The sequence below is a fragment of the Cydia splendana genome, chromosome 24 (assembly GCF_910591565.1).
Source record: "Cydia splendana chromosome 24, ilCydSple1.2, whole genome shotgun sequence".
In the NCBI taxonomy this organism is placed as follows: domain Eukaryota; kingdom Metazoa; phylum Arthropoda; class Insecta; order Lepidoptera; family Tortricidae; genus Cydia; species Cydia splendana.
Window position 1 is genome coordinate 1,831,028 of NC_085983.1, and position 17,449 is coordinate 1,848,476.

The window sequence follows — 17,449 nt, forward strand, 5'->3', positions numbered from 1 at the left end:
TATTACGGGGATCTCGGAATCGGCTCCAACGATTTCGGTGAAAGTTGCCATATGGGGGTTTTCTGAGGCGATAAATCTAGCTAGGTCTTATCTCTGGAAAACGCGCATTTTTTAGTTTTTTGTGTTTTACCAGCAAAGTTCGGTCTCCCAGATATTAGTAAATAAATTAAGCGCAATTAAGCAACAAACCCATTCGTTGGCTTGGTATGTATGTACCATTATATTTATACTTTAAGGCCGTAACACACTATCGCACCGCACCGATAAGTAAGAGCGAGAAAGAGATATCGCTTATGGGTGCGTCGCACAATGACCGTGGTGCGGTGCGATAGTGTGTTATCACTATTAAGGACGTAACACACTATCGCACCGCACCAAAGTCATTGTGCGATAGTCTGTTACCACTATTCATTCGATCTATATATTATGGCCGGTTTAGATTCGCGGCTCGGCTCGCGGCGCGTCTCGTGGCTCGCCTCAAGCTCGTAAACCCGTCGAGCTAATGATTACACTCCCGCCTCGTGGCTGTGGCTCGTAAGCTCGTCGAGCTAATATATTTTAAACACTAACGGCACGGCATAAGGTTTATAACTGAATGACGCGAGTGTAAACGCAAGCGCGCGTCCCGCGCGAGTCCCTTTGGCGCGTGCCCAAAAAACCGCTCCTCCACGCGAGCGCGAGCCGAGCCGCGAGCCCACCGCTTACACTCGCGTCTCGTGGCGCGGCTTGCGGCTCGGCTCGTGGCTCGCGCGAGAATGTAAACCGCTTGTTATATAACTCTTTGCATTACATCCTATACTCTGTATCTTTAGGTATTTAAATAATAGTAAACAAAATCTACCCTCAAAAGGCTACTTAAACCAGTTGAGGGTATATGAAAACATATCAAGATCAATTACATGATCAAGTAATGTAGGTTAAAGTCAGGTCGTTCAGAGACAGATCCAGGCGGTTTTGTATTTGGTTGGTTAATCAATAAATGTTTTAACTACCCGAAAATGTACAAATTATTTGTTTACTATTGTTTAAGTACCTAAAGATACATACTATAGACTGCATTACCATGAGGTGAGATTGTGGATTAAACTACTCTTTGGATTTTGGCCAAATGCTTTCCCTTTTTTAATAAAAAAAACAACGGGTTGCACTCCGGGAGTGCCGGCAGAAGTGAAAACTCAATGACATTGTAACTCAAAATATTAATAACAGCGCCATTTAGTGCAAAATGTCTGCAGCACTATGTATAATTGAGGTTAACGCCATCTAGCGTTATTTCGTCGCATTACTTGAAACCCCTAAGCACATCACTGTGAATACTGCAGTTATATTAATACCAGTTTGAGGGAAACTCACTAGGTGGCATTTAAATCAAAAAACACAATGACATTGTCCGCACTCAAGCGCCCTGCGCCGCCTAAATGATACAGCAGGCTCAGGCATACATTTTCGCCGCGCGGTAGAAAGAGAGGGTTACGCCTTACGCTGTCTCGAGTTTAAATTTTTTTCCCCACCTCAAAATGTGCACAGTGCCGCTAAAGAAGTTTTCACTTCAACAATAGATAGCTTAAATTAAAGATCTGACGAAAAAAGAGTAGAAATTAAAGAGTGGCAATACTGTAGTGTCGTCCCGTTTTCTTAGACTGATTTGAAAGGGACGACACTACAGTATTGCCACTTTTTAATTTCTACGAAATACATACTTATATAAAACGTTTCTTAAGCTAGCTCCTTAATAATTATACACCATTGATTAATTATTTATATATTTTAAAAAGTAAGTACATACATAATAATATGCATACAATTTAATTTGCAAAAAATGGAATTATGGATGACGTCAATAAATAATACTTTAAAAAAGGAATTTTTATTTTTTTAAAGCAAGCAAAAAGAAATTTAAAGATTCAACGCTGAATCGCTGTCAAACTTCGGTATTGTAGGAAGTGTCCTTTCTGTATGGTAGTACTATTACTCATTCTGTGTCTATGCTACATCCTGTGACTCGTCGACTGTCTGTGTGAGCGCACGTTTTTTGTTCACATAACACCTCACCTCGTGTTTCTTTACATGATGTTCCAAACTAGTTTCATGGTCGCTACCATAATTATACAGTTCACACTGGTAACTTTCAGCATGTGCCTTTATATGTATTTGCAAAAAACTTTTACGGCTGCTAGCAAAACTACAGTACTCACATTTGTAAGGTTTTTCTCCAGTGTGAGTTCTTATATGAATTGATAACCTTCCTTTGTAATTAGTAGCATAACTACATTTATCACATTTGTAAAGCTTTTCAGTGTGATTCAACATATGAATTTGCAAATGAGTTTTGAACGCACTAGCATAATTACACTCGCCACATTTGTAAGATTTGTTTTTAGAATGTGTCCTTACACTACGTGTAAAAGAGGTTATGGCTGTTCCCGTGGCACTTCCCGGCCTCTTCTGTTGAGTTTGTCCTGCAACAATGTTTGATTTATAGAAACCATATGTAATTTATTTTATTTTGATTTATTTAAAGTTTACCAACAGATACAACACTACAGAAATTACACATAAAAGCCAAAAGTACATGAATAAGTGTCTATCCAATTATAGGTAAACAGTACATGTGTTAATACTTAATACAATATAATAATTTAATAATAGTTAATTGTTTTCCATGGGGACAAAGTAATTGTTTAACCACTCATGCTAATTTGGGTTATTCCCACTAGTTACCACCAAGTTCTTACCAGTGGTAACTACTGGGATTTTTTTCCCCACCTTTTACCACTGGTAACTACTGGGAAATAAAAATCCCACTAGTTACCACCAACTCGGCTTGGTGGTAACTACTGGGAATTTTTATTCCCAGTAGTTACCACTGGTAAAAGGTGGGTATTTTTATTCCCAGTAGTTACCACCAAAATATTGATAGAATTCAATACTAAAAACTGTGTTAATAATAAAAACAGTATAAATAGTATAGTATAAATGTAGCGTGCTGTAATAAACAATTGTGTTAGTTAGTGATTCAGTAAACTGCTTTAAAAGTGATCAAAAATATTAAAACAATTTTGCCGGTATAAGTGTAAAAACTAAAATAGAAGAGTCTCATTCTAGTTAAGTAGAAATTAGCTTATTATCCGGACTAAATTTATCTTATTAACTGTAAATTGAATTACATATTTATACAAACGAACAAACAAATCAGTCAAAAACCGACAGAACTGATTTCGTTTTGTTATTTACCGCTACTTCATTTCGTTCTATTATAACACGACGCAAACCTGGCATATGTAGGTATTCATAATTTGTACTCAGGCTAAATAACTAAAGCAATCAGCACATCCGAAGCGCGCCCTAAGCGGTTTAATGCCCTTTATTATTTAGCCTGAGTACAAATTATGAATACCTACATATTCCAGGTTTGCGTCGTGTTATAATAGAACGAAATGAAGTAGCGGTAAATGATAAAACGAAATCAGTTCTGTCGGTTTTTGACCGATTTGTTTGTTCGTTTGTATAAATATGTAATTCAATTTACAGTTAATAAGATAAATTTAGTCCAGATAATAAGTTAATTTCTACTTAACTAGAATGAGACTCTTCTATTTTAGTTTTTACACTTATACCGGCAAAATTGTTTTAATATTTTTGATCACTTTTAAAGCAGTTTACTGAATCACTAACTGACACAATTGTTTATTACATTTAAAAAATTACAATAAAAATTCCCAGTAGTTACCACCAAGCCGAATTGGTGGTAACTAGTGGGAATTTTTTTTCCCAGTAGTTACCAGTGGTAAAAGGTGGGAAAAAAATTCCCAGTAGTTACCACTGGTAAGAACTTGGTGGTAACTAGTGGGAATAACCCGCTAATTTGAATACCCAAGAAAGCGTAAGATTGCAAAAAGAGAGTTATGGAGTGGTTCAAAATTTTAGAATCATAAGCGTTGCAGGGGTCTCAAAGCATGACAGTTGATTCTAGTCTACTGAGAACTAACCTGTTGGTGCGTGGCGCACGCGCCGCTCCACTAGCACGGGGCCGAGCACGAGCTCATCTTTCACGGCGTGATCGGTATACAGCTCCGCCACCGCCGCCGCGCTCACGCCGAACGACTCCTCTTTTACACACACATCCGAGCACGAGGGCTCGTCTTTTACAAATACAGGATCTACTAAAGGCTCGGCTTTTATAGACACACTATCGCACCTGGGTTCGTCTTTTACAGGCACACTCTCGCACCTGAGCTCGTCTTGTATAGACCCACTCTCGCACCTGGGCTCATCTTTTATAGACATAATCTCGCACCTGGGCTCGTCTCTTACAAAAACAGCATCCTCTAAAAGCTCAGCTTTTATAGACATACTCTCGCACCTGGGCTCGTCTTTTATAGACACACTATCGCACCTGGGCTCATCTTTTATTGGCACACTCTCGCACCTGGGCTCGTATTTTACTATAACAGCATCCAGTAAAGGCTCGACTTTAACAGACACTCCCTCAAACGTGGGCTCATCTGTTATACACACTTCCTCACAGGGCTCAGCCTTTACGCGAATATTCTCTGTACCCTGTAATGCTGACACCATTGTCAACTCTCTAGGTTCCATTATTCTTTAGTGTCACGTAAATATCCATAAAAATTTAATAAAAGTAAACAGAAAAAGCAATTTCTTTTCTACAGCAACCAACCAAACCAATGTCAGTATAGTATGACACATGTCATGTATGCAGCGATGCAGCGATGGCTGAGCGATGGCGTGCGATGCGTTCCAATACTTCTATCATGAAATAAAACGTATTTTTGAAAAAAAAGTGTTCGTCGTATATTTGAAGGCCAGTCCAGACAGGACAATTTTTCTTACATTCTGATTAAATTGCCTGATTTTCATCAGGATGTGTGCCAATGTATGCTCGCTAAAATAAAATTATAAGTCAGAGCGAATAAGATATATTTTTTCCGGTACGCCCGTCTGCCGTCTGCAATGGGTTTTAAAATCGGATAAATTAGGATCTTAGCAGATTTTATCTTTGCGTTATCTTAAATTGTGTACGCGTGGACGCTAAATGAGATTGATGAAAATTTGTGACGTCCCACGGTCAAAGGTACCTTATGGCGGGTATGGAGTTATGCATACCCCAGTAATCTACAATAAATAAGCTATCGATAACACAAAAGATCAACCTTCTAGGTTGCGTAGTTACAGAGATATGATTTTTTGGAAATAATGTTGTGAAATGAGCAACTTTACTATAGAGAAGTTTTAAGTTTAGCCGCCTAAAAAACTATGTTCCTGAACTAAGTTACATAGTTGACTACAAATAATAATACCTTATATGTCTGAGATTAAAAAAATATTGCGACTTGTTCTGTAATGCAAATAGAAACTTTTGATATCGACTGATTTATGTGTATACTAACCAATCTCTTGAAAATAAAGTTTTATTTCATTTTCACGATTGATTGCAATGAGCTCTCAAGATTTACATTTTATCTATTAGAAAACGACACTGACAGACAGTTTAAGCAAAAAACAATACCGATTTAGAGGTGAAAATGTATTTTCTGACTTTTTCATATAAAATCACAAAATTGAATATTTTTACTTTTAATGTGACACACAATAATTTTTTCTGAGCACATATGAAAGAAATTCTGTCATTCAAATGAAATAAATCCTAAAACCCCAACTAAATACTATATTTAACCCCTTATGCCACTTTAAACTTACATAACAATAACAGTATTTGCTCCATACATTTACGAAAAGGTACCTTATGGAAATAAATCTAATAATACATCACTACAAAATATCAATCATATTACAGTTTATCTTTTATGAATAGAAAATATTAATTTACATTAAACTGCCCCCAATTTAATTAGTTCTTCGTCATAATAATCTTAAAAAAGACCAATAATTTGTATGTAATGAAAAGGTACCTTGTGGTCAAGTTACATGATGAGGCATGATGATGATGGAACAGTTAGGATAAACTAATAATATTTTGGGGTTAAGATGGTATAAATCGTCTATTTCTTATCAATAATATATTTCGGTTGCTATTGAAGATAAGCGGCATTGAGGTTCAATGACCTCAGATATTCCATAAGGTAATGCGTCGGGTATTGGCATTTTTCAGCAAACCAATGGCTGATTTACTGCATGCGACCAAACCAAATGAAGATTATTCTAGTTAAGAAAGACTTGACGAGAGTAACTTTGGTATAATAGCAGTCTACTTGGATTTGTGATGTCGGTCTATGTACGGTTATAATATTTGCGAGGCGCCCCAACCAGAACTGAAATTATCAAATTAGTTTTGCAGAATGCTAATACAGTTCTCTACCAAACTTCTTTTCCAGTATTGACTAGCTTTTTTGGGAATTTTCAATCTTTTTTCCATAGGGTACCTTTTCTACTAAACTCTGAGACGACATTACTAGGCTTATAACTAACTTATAACAAAAATAAAAACAGGTAAACAAACGTTACGCATTAAGGTTTCAGATCACACAATAAAAAAAAATTGAGATTTTTTTCACCTCTTTACAAAACATTTAATATCTCCGAAACTAGAAACCCTCATAAGGTACCTTTTCTCGTGGAACGTCACATTTATTTTCTGATCAAATGGGTCGTTTTAATCATCCCGTTTGGGTGGGCCTTAAGACCCGTCCGACAAAAAAAAAACCTGTCGCCAACGGCAACGCCATTTGCAATTTTGCAATTTGCATTTTATTATTTACTGTACTGTGATTCTCTACGGAAAATTTAACAAATTCAGTTTATTTACCAAGAATAGTATTCTCAAATAATCTCCTAGTATTATAAAAGTGTTCAAGCCAGTGTTCTCTGTATAACTTCAATTCCTGTTTTAGTATATTCTATATGGACTTGAAACAATATCCCTATTTCGATGGAGTCTTCAGCGTTACAGGGTACAGAGAATGTTTGCGTAAAGATTGAGCCCTATGAGGAAGTGTGTATAACATATGAGCCCACGTCCGCGGAAGTGTCTGTGAAGATTGAGCCACAGGATGATGTGTATGTAAAAGACGGGTCCAAAGGCGAATGTGTATACATACAAGCTGAGCCATCGTACTCAGATGTGAGTGTAAAAGACGAGTCGGCCGGCGTGAGCGCGGCGACGGGGCTGTACTCCGAACACGCAGTGAAAGATGAGCTCGTGCTCGGCCCCGTGCTAGTGGAGCGGCGCGTGCGCCACGCACCAACAGGTCAGTTGTGGGATCTAACTATAATCAAAACGGAGACCTTCGCTAACGCTTCGGTCAACTAACTTCGCAGTCAGGTAGGAGACGGTTCCGTTTCTTTTTATAAACATGCATGGCTATTCCAGAAAGTTCAAAAAACATGTGCGGAGTGCAGTTATTTTAGGCAATTTTAGCCCAACCGAATATTCGGTTTGGTATGATCTGAACTAAATATTTGTATTCGACAAAGGGCTTATCTTTACTTTATGGACCGTCGATTTGGAGGGTGTGTTGGGTATGGGGGGGTAGAGGGTGCAAAGGGCTACCCCCCAGTCCAACCCCCATGGTGCGGAACCCCATGGTTATGGAGATATCCATGGTTAAAATTTGTATGAAATTACTATGAAATAAAGGAGAAATGTCATAGCAGATGTCGATAGGTGCCGTTTTGTGTTAATTTATATTACCTTTGATACCACACCACCATCCTCAAGGTCACCAAAATCCCAAGGTCACGAAATTTATGGTCACCAAAATCTCAAGGTCACCAGAATCTCAAGATCATCAAAATCTTTGGTCACCAGAATCACAAGGTACCCAAAATGTCAAGGTCACATAAAACCGAATCAGTGCACCCCACTATCCACGTGGTCTTGTCTGTCCTACCCCTAGAGAGCAATTCCAAAAACGGAGGCGCGGAGGGAGGGCAGCCCTCGCCCGCCGTGACGGAGCGCGGGAACGAGCGAGGCGAGAGGCTGAGGCTGGTCGCCGAAGGCGACCAGTAAGCCGAAGCTGCGGAGCCGAGTGTAGTGAGCGTGCTTTGTCACGCGAGGGCGGAAGGGCTGCTCTCCGCAGCGCCGGAGCTAACCCAGATCCACCAGCTTCACGCGCGCCCCCCCTCACCCCGCACCCCCTCCCCCTTCAAATTTTGCTGTAATCCCTTATTTCATAGTAATTCCATACAAACTTTAACCATGGATAACTCCATAACCATGGTGTTACGCGCCATGGGGGTTGGACTGGGGGGTAGCCCTCTACCCCCCTTCCCCCCTCCCCACCCCAAAAATCGACGGTCCATACAGTAAAGATTTACCCGACAAAGTCCATATTTGGCCCATCCCTCATCTCTCATATTTTTTTTTTTATCTTTTTTTTTTTAAGGGGTTTTGTCACGCAGTGACAATGTCACCCCCGTAATGAGATCTAATAGTAATAATGATGTAGTAGTGAAGTATTACCTACACCACTACATCACATATAAGTATAGTTTGCACATCAACCTGGCCTCGTCTGATAGTGGCGATGCCAGGACGATGTTGCAACTACCTATGTTGGTAGATTTAATAAATGTCATGTCATTCCTCATCTCTCATATTTGATCGAAGCATTAACGAAGGTGACCCTGTGTCCCTGCTACCTATGAAGCCGAAGGCCCTGGGTTTGAATCCCTGTAAGGGCATATATTTTTGTGATAAACACAGATATTTGTTCCTGAGTTACGGGTGTTTTCTATGTGTATAAGTATGTATATATCGTCTCATAGTACCCATAGTACAAGCTTTGCTGGGTTTGGCGCTAGGTTGATCTGTGTAAGATGTCTCCTAATATTTATTTATGAGTAAATATTGTTTTAATCTGCGGGTGATTTCAGCTTTCAACATAGATATAGAAGTGAAGCAGTCATGTGAAATTGTCCCCGAGAGACAAGATGACAGACTAGCCACAGACGCAGACAGCCCAAGACAAGTTCCTGAAGCTGATCTAGAAGAACTCAGGAACACCACAGTTGGGAAAGCTAAAAGAAACAAAGGAGGTAACCTCGGAGTAATTAACAATGGAGCCATTAACAGGCGTTCCCCTCTGTCGAAAAAAGGCGGCCAATGGTCAACCACATGTCAACCATATGTATGGACTGACGTTTATCTGACATGACGTACCTATACATTTGATGTGCCCCTCCCCCGCAAAAAACGGCAGACTATTTTGTACCGAAAATTTTAGACATGGCGTCTCCGTTGGTTATATCCTCTAAGGAGGTAACGGATCCGTGTAGACATGTACCCCCTTATTCATGAAAAATTACAGGCCTGATTTAGTTAAATTATGTTTTATCCCTTTCTTACAAATACATAAGTCAAAATGATAGATACAGACAAACGATTATTAGCTAATTGAGGATTGTAGCGCGTTTAGAAATAAGGGCCATAGCACAGAATAACTAATAGTACTACCGTACAGAAAATTCACTCCTTCACAAAAGTCAGATTTAGGCTCGGAGTAATTAACAATGGAGCCGCCATTAACATGCGTTCCCCTCTGTCGAAAATAGGCGGCCAATGGTCAACCACATGTCAACCATATGTATGGACTGGCGTTTATCTGACATGACGTACCTATACCTTTGATGTGCCCCTCCCCCGCAAAGAACGGCAGACTATTTTGTACCGAAAATTTTAGACATGGCGTCTCCGTTGGTTATATCCTCTAAGGATTTAGGTATAAAATAGGCATGTTGACATGAATCGCGAACATATAACATGTTATGTTTTTACCATAGCAGGGAATATTAGAATGCTGAAAATCATATTTTGCAAGTGTAAATATGCGTAATAAATTAATTATAAATAATCAAAAGTATTTAAAATAATGCCCAGTATCACGTGACTGTAAACGCCAATCGGAGTGCGTGACGTCATGACATGAGAAACACCACAGACAAGTCGTCAAACCTGACCGTAATCCATACGACACCACCAAAGAGTTTGGATTTGCAAAAACTGTATGTATTTTTTATTTCGACAATAGACATTTATTACGTCCAAAAAATATTATCCCACCAAAAACATTCTGTAAAAAACTAGCCAAGTCTCGATGGAGCTGCTTGTATATCTCTAAAAAGTAATGAAATCTAGACAAAGTCGTGCCAAGTCTAAGGTTCCTTACTGCGATTTCTTTATTATTATAGTTAATGTTGTGTGACTTGGCCGTTGAAGGGTACACAAGGGTACAAAACCAGGTGCTCCATGACACCATTGCACCAATCTGTCGCCAGAACCGCTACCCATTGACGATGGAAAATTGCCACTTGGAAAACGTTGATTCAATAACCAGTCAATTGTAGGCTTGATAAAGCTGCGTATTTCAATAATACTTATGTATAGGCGAGCCTGAAACAAACACTCCTTTTTGAAGCGTCAAATCGACCATCGATCTAACATAAAATAGACGTACAGAGGGACTTCTATCAATGATTAGAAGTCCGTCTGTACTGGAAATAATTTTTTATACTGTATGTTTGGTGTCATGGAGCACCTGGTTTTGTACCCTTGTGTACCCTTCAACGGCCAAGTCACACAACATTAACTATAATAATAAAGAAATCGCAGTAAGGAACCTTAGACTTGGCACGACTTTGTCTAGATTTCATTACTTTTTAGAGATATACAAGCAGCTCCATCGAGACTTGGCTAGTTTTTTACAGAATGTTTTTGGTGGGATTTCACTTCTTTTTGTAGAAACGTGGGCATATTTATTTATTTTATTACATTTTCTTATTTGACACATTTTTTTTCTTTTTAGGAGTATTTTGTTTATTACCATATCTCTAAAGGCTCCGTCACACATGAGCGTTTTCAAAGCGCGGCGTGAGCGGGGCACGATGCGAGCGTGACGCGAGCGCGTGGCGCTCGCGATCTGCGCTTGGACGCAGCGGCCCGCTGGCGCGCTGCGCGCGCGACCCGCTCTGATCACGCCCGCGCAGTCACACAGAACACAGCGCGTGTTGTGAGCGGTCACTCGATTACTGAACGTTGGACGTTGGAAAGCATGATCATGGACGTTGAATAGTTTCACGAGCGTTTTGTAGCCTGCAGCAGTATATTGCGACAATACTGCCGACTGCATTACTGCAGCAAATGTCAAATACGATGATGCTGACCGAATTTTTTATATTTACCTCAGTAATTCAGTCAGCAGTAGTGCATGCTGCAATCCTGCTGCAGTATAGCTGCCGACTGCATTACTGCCAAAAATGTCAAAGTTGATGTATTTTTAACCGCCTTAAAATAAAGGTTCTCAGTTTGACCCGTATGTATGTTTGTTCGCGATTATCTCGCGTTTGGCTGAACCGATTTTGATGCGGTTTTCAGAAAAGTGTTTGTTACATTCTGGTAAAGGTTTTAGTATACATAGATCTGAGCTGATGCTGAACCCTGGTTGTACCTAGTGGAACTCAGGTTTGGTGCAACATAAGCCCACGCTATTTTGGTCATCCGTCACATCTTGATGAGCACTTGGGAGAGCAGTACCTTAGACAGAGCTGATGCTGAACCCTGGCAGTACCTAGTGGAACTCAGGTTTGGTACAACATAAGCCCACGCTATTTTGGTCATCCGTCACATCTTGATGAGCACTTGGGAGAGCAGTACCCAAGATAGAGCTGATGCTGAACCCTGGCTGTACCTAGTGGAACTCAGGTTTGATGCAACATAGGCACACTTTGTTTTGGTTAACCGACTTGTCGTCGTGTGCCTGTTGCAGAGTTCCACTAGGCGGTCATCAAGATGTAACGGATGACCAAAATAGCGTGGGGCTATGTTGCACCAAACCTAAGTTCCACTAGGTACAGCCAGGGTTCAGCATCAGCTCTATTTCAGGTACTGCTCTCCCAAGTGTTCATCAAGATGTGACGGATGACCAAAATAGCGTGGGCCTATGTTGCACCAAACCTGAGTTCCACTAGGTACAGCCAGGGTTCAGCATCAGCTCTATCTTGGGTACTGCTCTCCCAAGTGCTCATCAAGATGTGACGGATGACCAAAATAGCGTGGGCGTATGTTGCACCAAACCTGAGTTCCACTAGGTACAGCCAGGGTTCAGCATCAGCTCCATCTTGGGTACTACTCTCCCAAAGGCTCATCAAGGCGTGTCGGATGACCAAAACAGTGTGTGCATATGTTGCACCAAGCCTGAGTTCCACTAGGTACAGCCAGGGTTCAGCATCAGCTCCATCTTGGGTACTACTTTCCCAAAGGCTCATCAAGGCGTGTCGGATGACCAAAACAGTGTGTACATATGTTGCACCAAGCAAAACGCCTATGTCTGACGGAGCCTTAATACAGCTGAGACCAGCTGAGGGTTCTTCATCAGATACTTCAGACCTTCGATTTTTGACATCAAATGAAGCGGCCCACCAATTTGAATATTTTTTGTAAAGGCGGTATGTCGATCTCCAATAGTTTGGTTGGGCTCTTGTGTTTTCTAATCAGGGTCACCAGGTACTCCAGATCTTCGATTATCCTAGTTTTTATAGTTTTCCCTTTATGTGGCCATTAAACCCTAACTCTGTACCAAATTTCAGCTCTCTGAGTTTATGGAAAGTACTAGTTCTATTCTGATGATCATAAGTGAGTGAGTGTGTGTCATAAATGCGAAACTTTGCTTTCGCTTAACTTCGGAACTAAATGACCTACAGACTTGAAATTTTGGATTTTAAGTATGTGATTATAGCTTACTGGATGACGAAAATTTCTGCGTTCTGGTCTTATCCAGAGGTTCTCAAATAGGGACCTGAAAATGCGGCGAAATGGTTCCAGTAAAGGATGGTACGGCAGTGTTTGCTTCGCGCTCGACTTGGCGGGGGCACTGCCGTGCCCCCCGATTACATGATATAAAGTATATATTTATTTGTTATTAAATAAATAAAATGTTATATAATACGATATTTCACCAAAATCTTTTTAATAATTTGGCTGAATGGAACTATCATTGCCACATTGGCTGTCGGAAACAAAAAAAATTAAATTTAAAAAAGTTATATCTGCGCCCGCTATATTTGCATTTAAAATTTTTGTTGTATCATAATAATTCATCTTAAATTGTAACTGTAAGTGTTTTTGTGTGAAATCAGTTATTGTGCTCCATTTTTGAAATGTTTTTATCATCGCTGAACGTAATATGTATACATATAGTGCGCAATTAACAATATCATTCAAGTCAAAATTCGTAACTGCAACGTAAGTATCATGTAACAAGGTCTTGATTGTTGTTCTTTTACACATAGGCACTGGATAAGACATGTAAAGCTTGTTATTCATTATTTTAGCTTATGGGTCGATCAACTATTTCTTGTTGTTATTCTGTCCCATCAGCCAGGAGACAATAGTAGCAGAGTTTTTTAGAAGAGGTGCTGTACCATGTTCTACAAACGTGCTTAGTAGATGTCCCATTATGGAAAGGCCTAACTACCAAAAAATTCAAGTTTGGTTCATTTAAATACGAAATAACTAGTATTTTAAGAGTGACCCAGGAGACCGTAACCATGGCAACTAGTGACAAGAAAAAGTTGATTCACCCTTATATATTTACGTAATACTTATCTTTTAGAAAGAGAGATAAATTAAATACTACAGCTTTTGATCTACGCTAGGACTGACATCTTGGCAGCAGTTTGTTTATTTATCTGTTCGTGACGTCACGCGACAGCCTGGAGCGTTTAGGCTTTAAACACTTTAAACACTAAACTAATTAAGCTCTATTTAGTGTTTAAAAATGAATAAAAAATTTAAATTTTTTTTTGTAATAATTACGTGTCTATCTATAAAATGAATACAGTTCTAAAAAATTGTCAACATGCTTATTATACCTATACTAGCCGCCTGCAACAAAATTGAAACTTATAACCGCGCACGAACCGTGAATCTCATTTGCGCGAACGCCACGTGGCACGACTATCGTGCGGTCGAGCGGCAGCCCACTGCCATACACCTGCCGGCCCGGGCGGCGCGCCGGCCAAATGTACCTAAACTGCGTAGTGACACCCCCCTGGCCATAGTATTTAATTTGCCTGTGGTAACTGTCTTAAACTTGGGTCCCTTGGGCACATAAGAATTTGGGGCCCTTTTAGTAAGAAAGTAAATGAAACTAGCATTTTTCTACTATGATCTTCTATTTATTAATGAAAATAAAATCTAAACTCATTTCATATTGTGAAAGCGTACTGTTGAGGTGTATAACAGATTTGTTGACTGATGTATGAACTAGTGGCCAAGGTCATCTTAAACTATGCTCTTGGGGCTCTTGGGCAATCAAGAATTTGGGGCCCTTTTGGAAAGTAAAGGAAGTGAATTAAGTAAACTAACATTTTTCTACTATGATCTTCTATTTATTATGGGTATAATCAAATATACTGTTACTGTGTGTCCTTCAGGGCCCCCTGAATTATGGGTCTTGGGCATGGGCCCCGTGTGCCCTTATGGTAAAGACGGTATTGGTGGTGTGATTGATAATGATAACTTTTGAGGTGACATACAATATTTTTGAGTTGGTTTTTTGTATTTGGATTTTGAAGTTGTTAACCCTTTTATGTGTTATGTCATAAACACAAACATCACTCAAACGCCAAGATCCCGGGTGCAAGCGAGCTAATGTAAACCCTACTCGAAAGTTCTTAATTAGTTGAATTCTATATTCATTCTTTATGAATGAGTCTCTTATGTTAACAACCTCAAACCCACTTTATGTATGTATGTAAAAACTGGATTGTACATGAGACATATAGACAATAAAATCTCCTCCATTAGTTCCTTGATTGTTTTACAATATACCAGACAGTACAGATTGAATAAATATAACATTTTGTTGCAGAGAAAACTCCACAGAAGAGACAAACAGGAGGGAATCTTTACAAATGTAGCCAGTGTAGTTATTCTACTAACAAAAACAGTAATTTTCAGGTTCATGTAAGGAAACACACTGGTGAAAAACCTTACAAGTGTGAACACTGTAGCTATGCAAGTGCAAACATACGTCATTTGCGAGTTCATGTAATGAAACACACTGGAGAGAATCTTTATAATTGTGAACAATGTAGTTTTGCTAGTAATTACAAAAAAAGTCTATTAATCCATGCTAGAACACACACTGGTGTAAAGCCTTACAAATGTAGCCAGTGCAGTTATGCTAGCGCACACAAATCTGGTTTAAAAGTTCATATAATGAAACACACTGGACAGAATCTTTACAAATGTGACCAGTGTAGTTATACTAGTGCCTTCAAAAGTAATTTTGAAAGTCATGTAAGAAAACACACAGGTGAAACGCCCTTCAAATGTGGTCAGTGCAGTTATGCAAGTGTATATAAAGGGGCTTTGCAAGTTCATGTAAAGACACACAATAATGAGAAACCTTACCAATGTGAGCACTGTAGTTATTGTAGTATCAGCAAACAGTGTTTAAAAAAGCATATTCTAAGGAAACACACTGGTGAAAAGCGTCACAAATGTGACCAATGTAGTTATGCTAGTAGTTTTAAATATAATTTCTTAATCCATATGAGAAAACACTCGGGTGAAAAACCTTACAAATGTGAGCACTGTAGTTATGCTAGCAATGATAAACATTATTTATTAATCCATACTAGAAAACACACTGGCGAAGAACCTTACAAATGTGACCATTGTAGTTTTGCTAGTAGTTACAAAAATAAATTATTAACGCATATAAAAAAACACACTGGTGAAAAGCATCACAAATGTGGCCAATGTAGTTATGCTAGCGCATACAAAGGTAGTTTGAAACGTCATTTACTGAAGCATACTAGCGAGAAACCTTATCATTGTGAACAATGTAGTTATGCTAGTGCATACAAAAGTGCTTTGAAAGTTCATGTAAAGAGACATACCTAACCATAGGAAACTTTACTAGTATAATCAGTATTGTTATGCTAGCAGCCGAAATCATACATTGAAACCCCATAAAATGTCCATAGGTGGACAAGGGCATAAGGTCCACCATGGACAGTTAACAGTGTGGGTGGTGGTACACTGATGAAGAGCCTACATATGTGGACTGTGGACGATATTATTCTTTATTCATTTATTCATAAAACAATTTTACATTGTGTTTGAATTATGTTATAAATAACTTAAAACTACAAGAACAACAACAACAACAAACAAACATGCAGCTAATATTAAAATTAAAACATAAAAACACACAAAATTAGTAAAATGGGAATGGGAATAGGGTATTTGACCACTAGTCAGATCAGTTTCTTTTTTCGAACCGTCAAAGTATCACACTTAATTATTCATTGTACTCTATTTCTGTGTGTGTGTTACTATTTTCTGTCCCAAATAAATTTTAATAAAAAGAAACATAAAGGTAAAAAGCTTTACAAATATGAAGAAATACATTTATTTTAACGCCATAACATAGTACATGAAAAAACGAAAGACATGCAGACAGACATAAAAGATATTTGGACGTTAAAATAGGATCCCCACTCAGCATAATGCCGCGGCAAACCGTGGCGCTGGTTTTCTGTGGGGGCCTGACTTAATCTAAAGTTGATGGCGACACGTACGCCAATGACACACAAATAAATTTACATTGATATAAAAAACAAACAAAATATGGCCAGCGTAGTGATGCTAGCGGACGCAAAAATCTTTTGCAAGAACATGTAACAACAATGTAATATAATTTTTGAAATCTGTTAATACATGGTGGCCAAAAACTAACTGCATTCCCGTTGCCAAGGAGGCAATCACGCGAAATCGCGAAATAAAATTGGCTGTTTCATACATTTTGGCTGGTCCATTTTCTATGGGAGGGTAATTTTTTTTCGCGATTTCAGGGTATTTCCATAGTAAAAGTTGCTCAGTATAATCCCAAAACCTCCCTGGCAACAGGAATGCAGTAATTGTTTTAGCCACCGTGTATATCGAAAAAGGTACAAATAAATAAATTGTAATTATAACAATCCATACCATGTACCATCACGCTCCGCGATTGTTACGCCATTTAAGGTCTGTCCAGACGGGAACAATTTTTCGCCAATCTGATTAAATCGTTGGGTGACAAGCAAAAGTCACTAACATCATTGAAATTATTGGACAATAAACCGTGTTACAAGTGTAATAAAGTGCATTGTTACTTTAATTTTTTGATAGTACTTAGTGAGTTTTGCTTGTCACCCGACGAAATTGTCCGATCAAATCAGGCCGTGCGGACTCAACGCCAATTTGGCCACTTTCCCCAATTTTACTGGTGATATTGAGCGCTATAAATTAAAAAAAATGCCCCTAAACGCGCACCCCATTTTATGGGTAATATCGGTCATAATCGGCGGTCAAATTCGGCGAGCCAAATTGGCGTTTGAGTCCGCGCGGCCTGATTTGATCGGACAATTTAATCGTATTGGCGAAAAATGGTTCCCGTCTGGACAGGCCTTTACGGTCCTA

At 39.1% G+C, this 17,449-nt stretch overlaps 3 protein-coding genes across 3 annotated transcripts in view; 1 reads left to right on the top strand and 2 right to left on the bottom strand.

The window, feature by feature from the left end:
* Positions 1-17,449, bottom strand: part of LOC134802437 (uncharacterized) — a 258,039-nt gene that overhangs the window by 137,762 nt on the left and 102,828 nt on the right. The window lies entirely within an intron of this gene.
* LOC134802412 (zinc finger protein 300-like) lies at positions 1,767-4,692 on the bottom strand. Its single transcript, XM_063775069.1, has 2 exons — positions 3,990-4,692; positions 1,767-2,459 (listed from the first exon to the last, which is right to left on the bottom strand). Exons 1-2 carry the CDS (start codon positions 4,597-4,599, stop codon positions 1,984-1,986), a joined length of 1,086 nt encoding a protein of 361 aa, XP_063631139.1. The 5' UTR covers positions 4,600-4,692; the 3' UTR covers positions 1,767-1,983.
* On the top strand, positions 6,711-17,191 carry LOC134802232 (zinc finger protein 431-like). The gene is made up of 3 exons (XM_063774823.1): positions 6,711-7,229; positions 8,857-9,018; positions 14,850-17,191. The coding sequence occupies exons 1-3, from the start codon at positions 6,911-6,913 to the stop codon at positions 15,887-15,889; spliced, it is 1,521 nt and encodes a 506-aa protein (XP_063630893.1). The 5' UTR covers positions 6,711-6,910; the 3' UTR covers positions 15,890-17,191.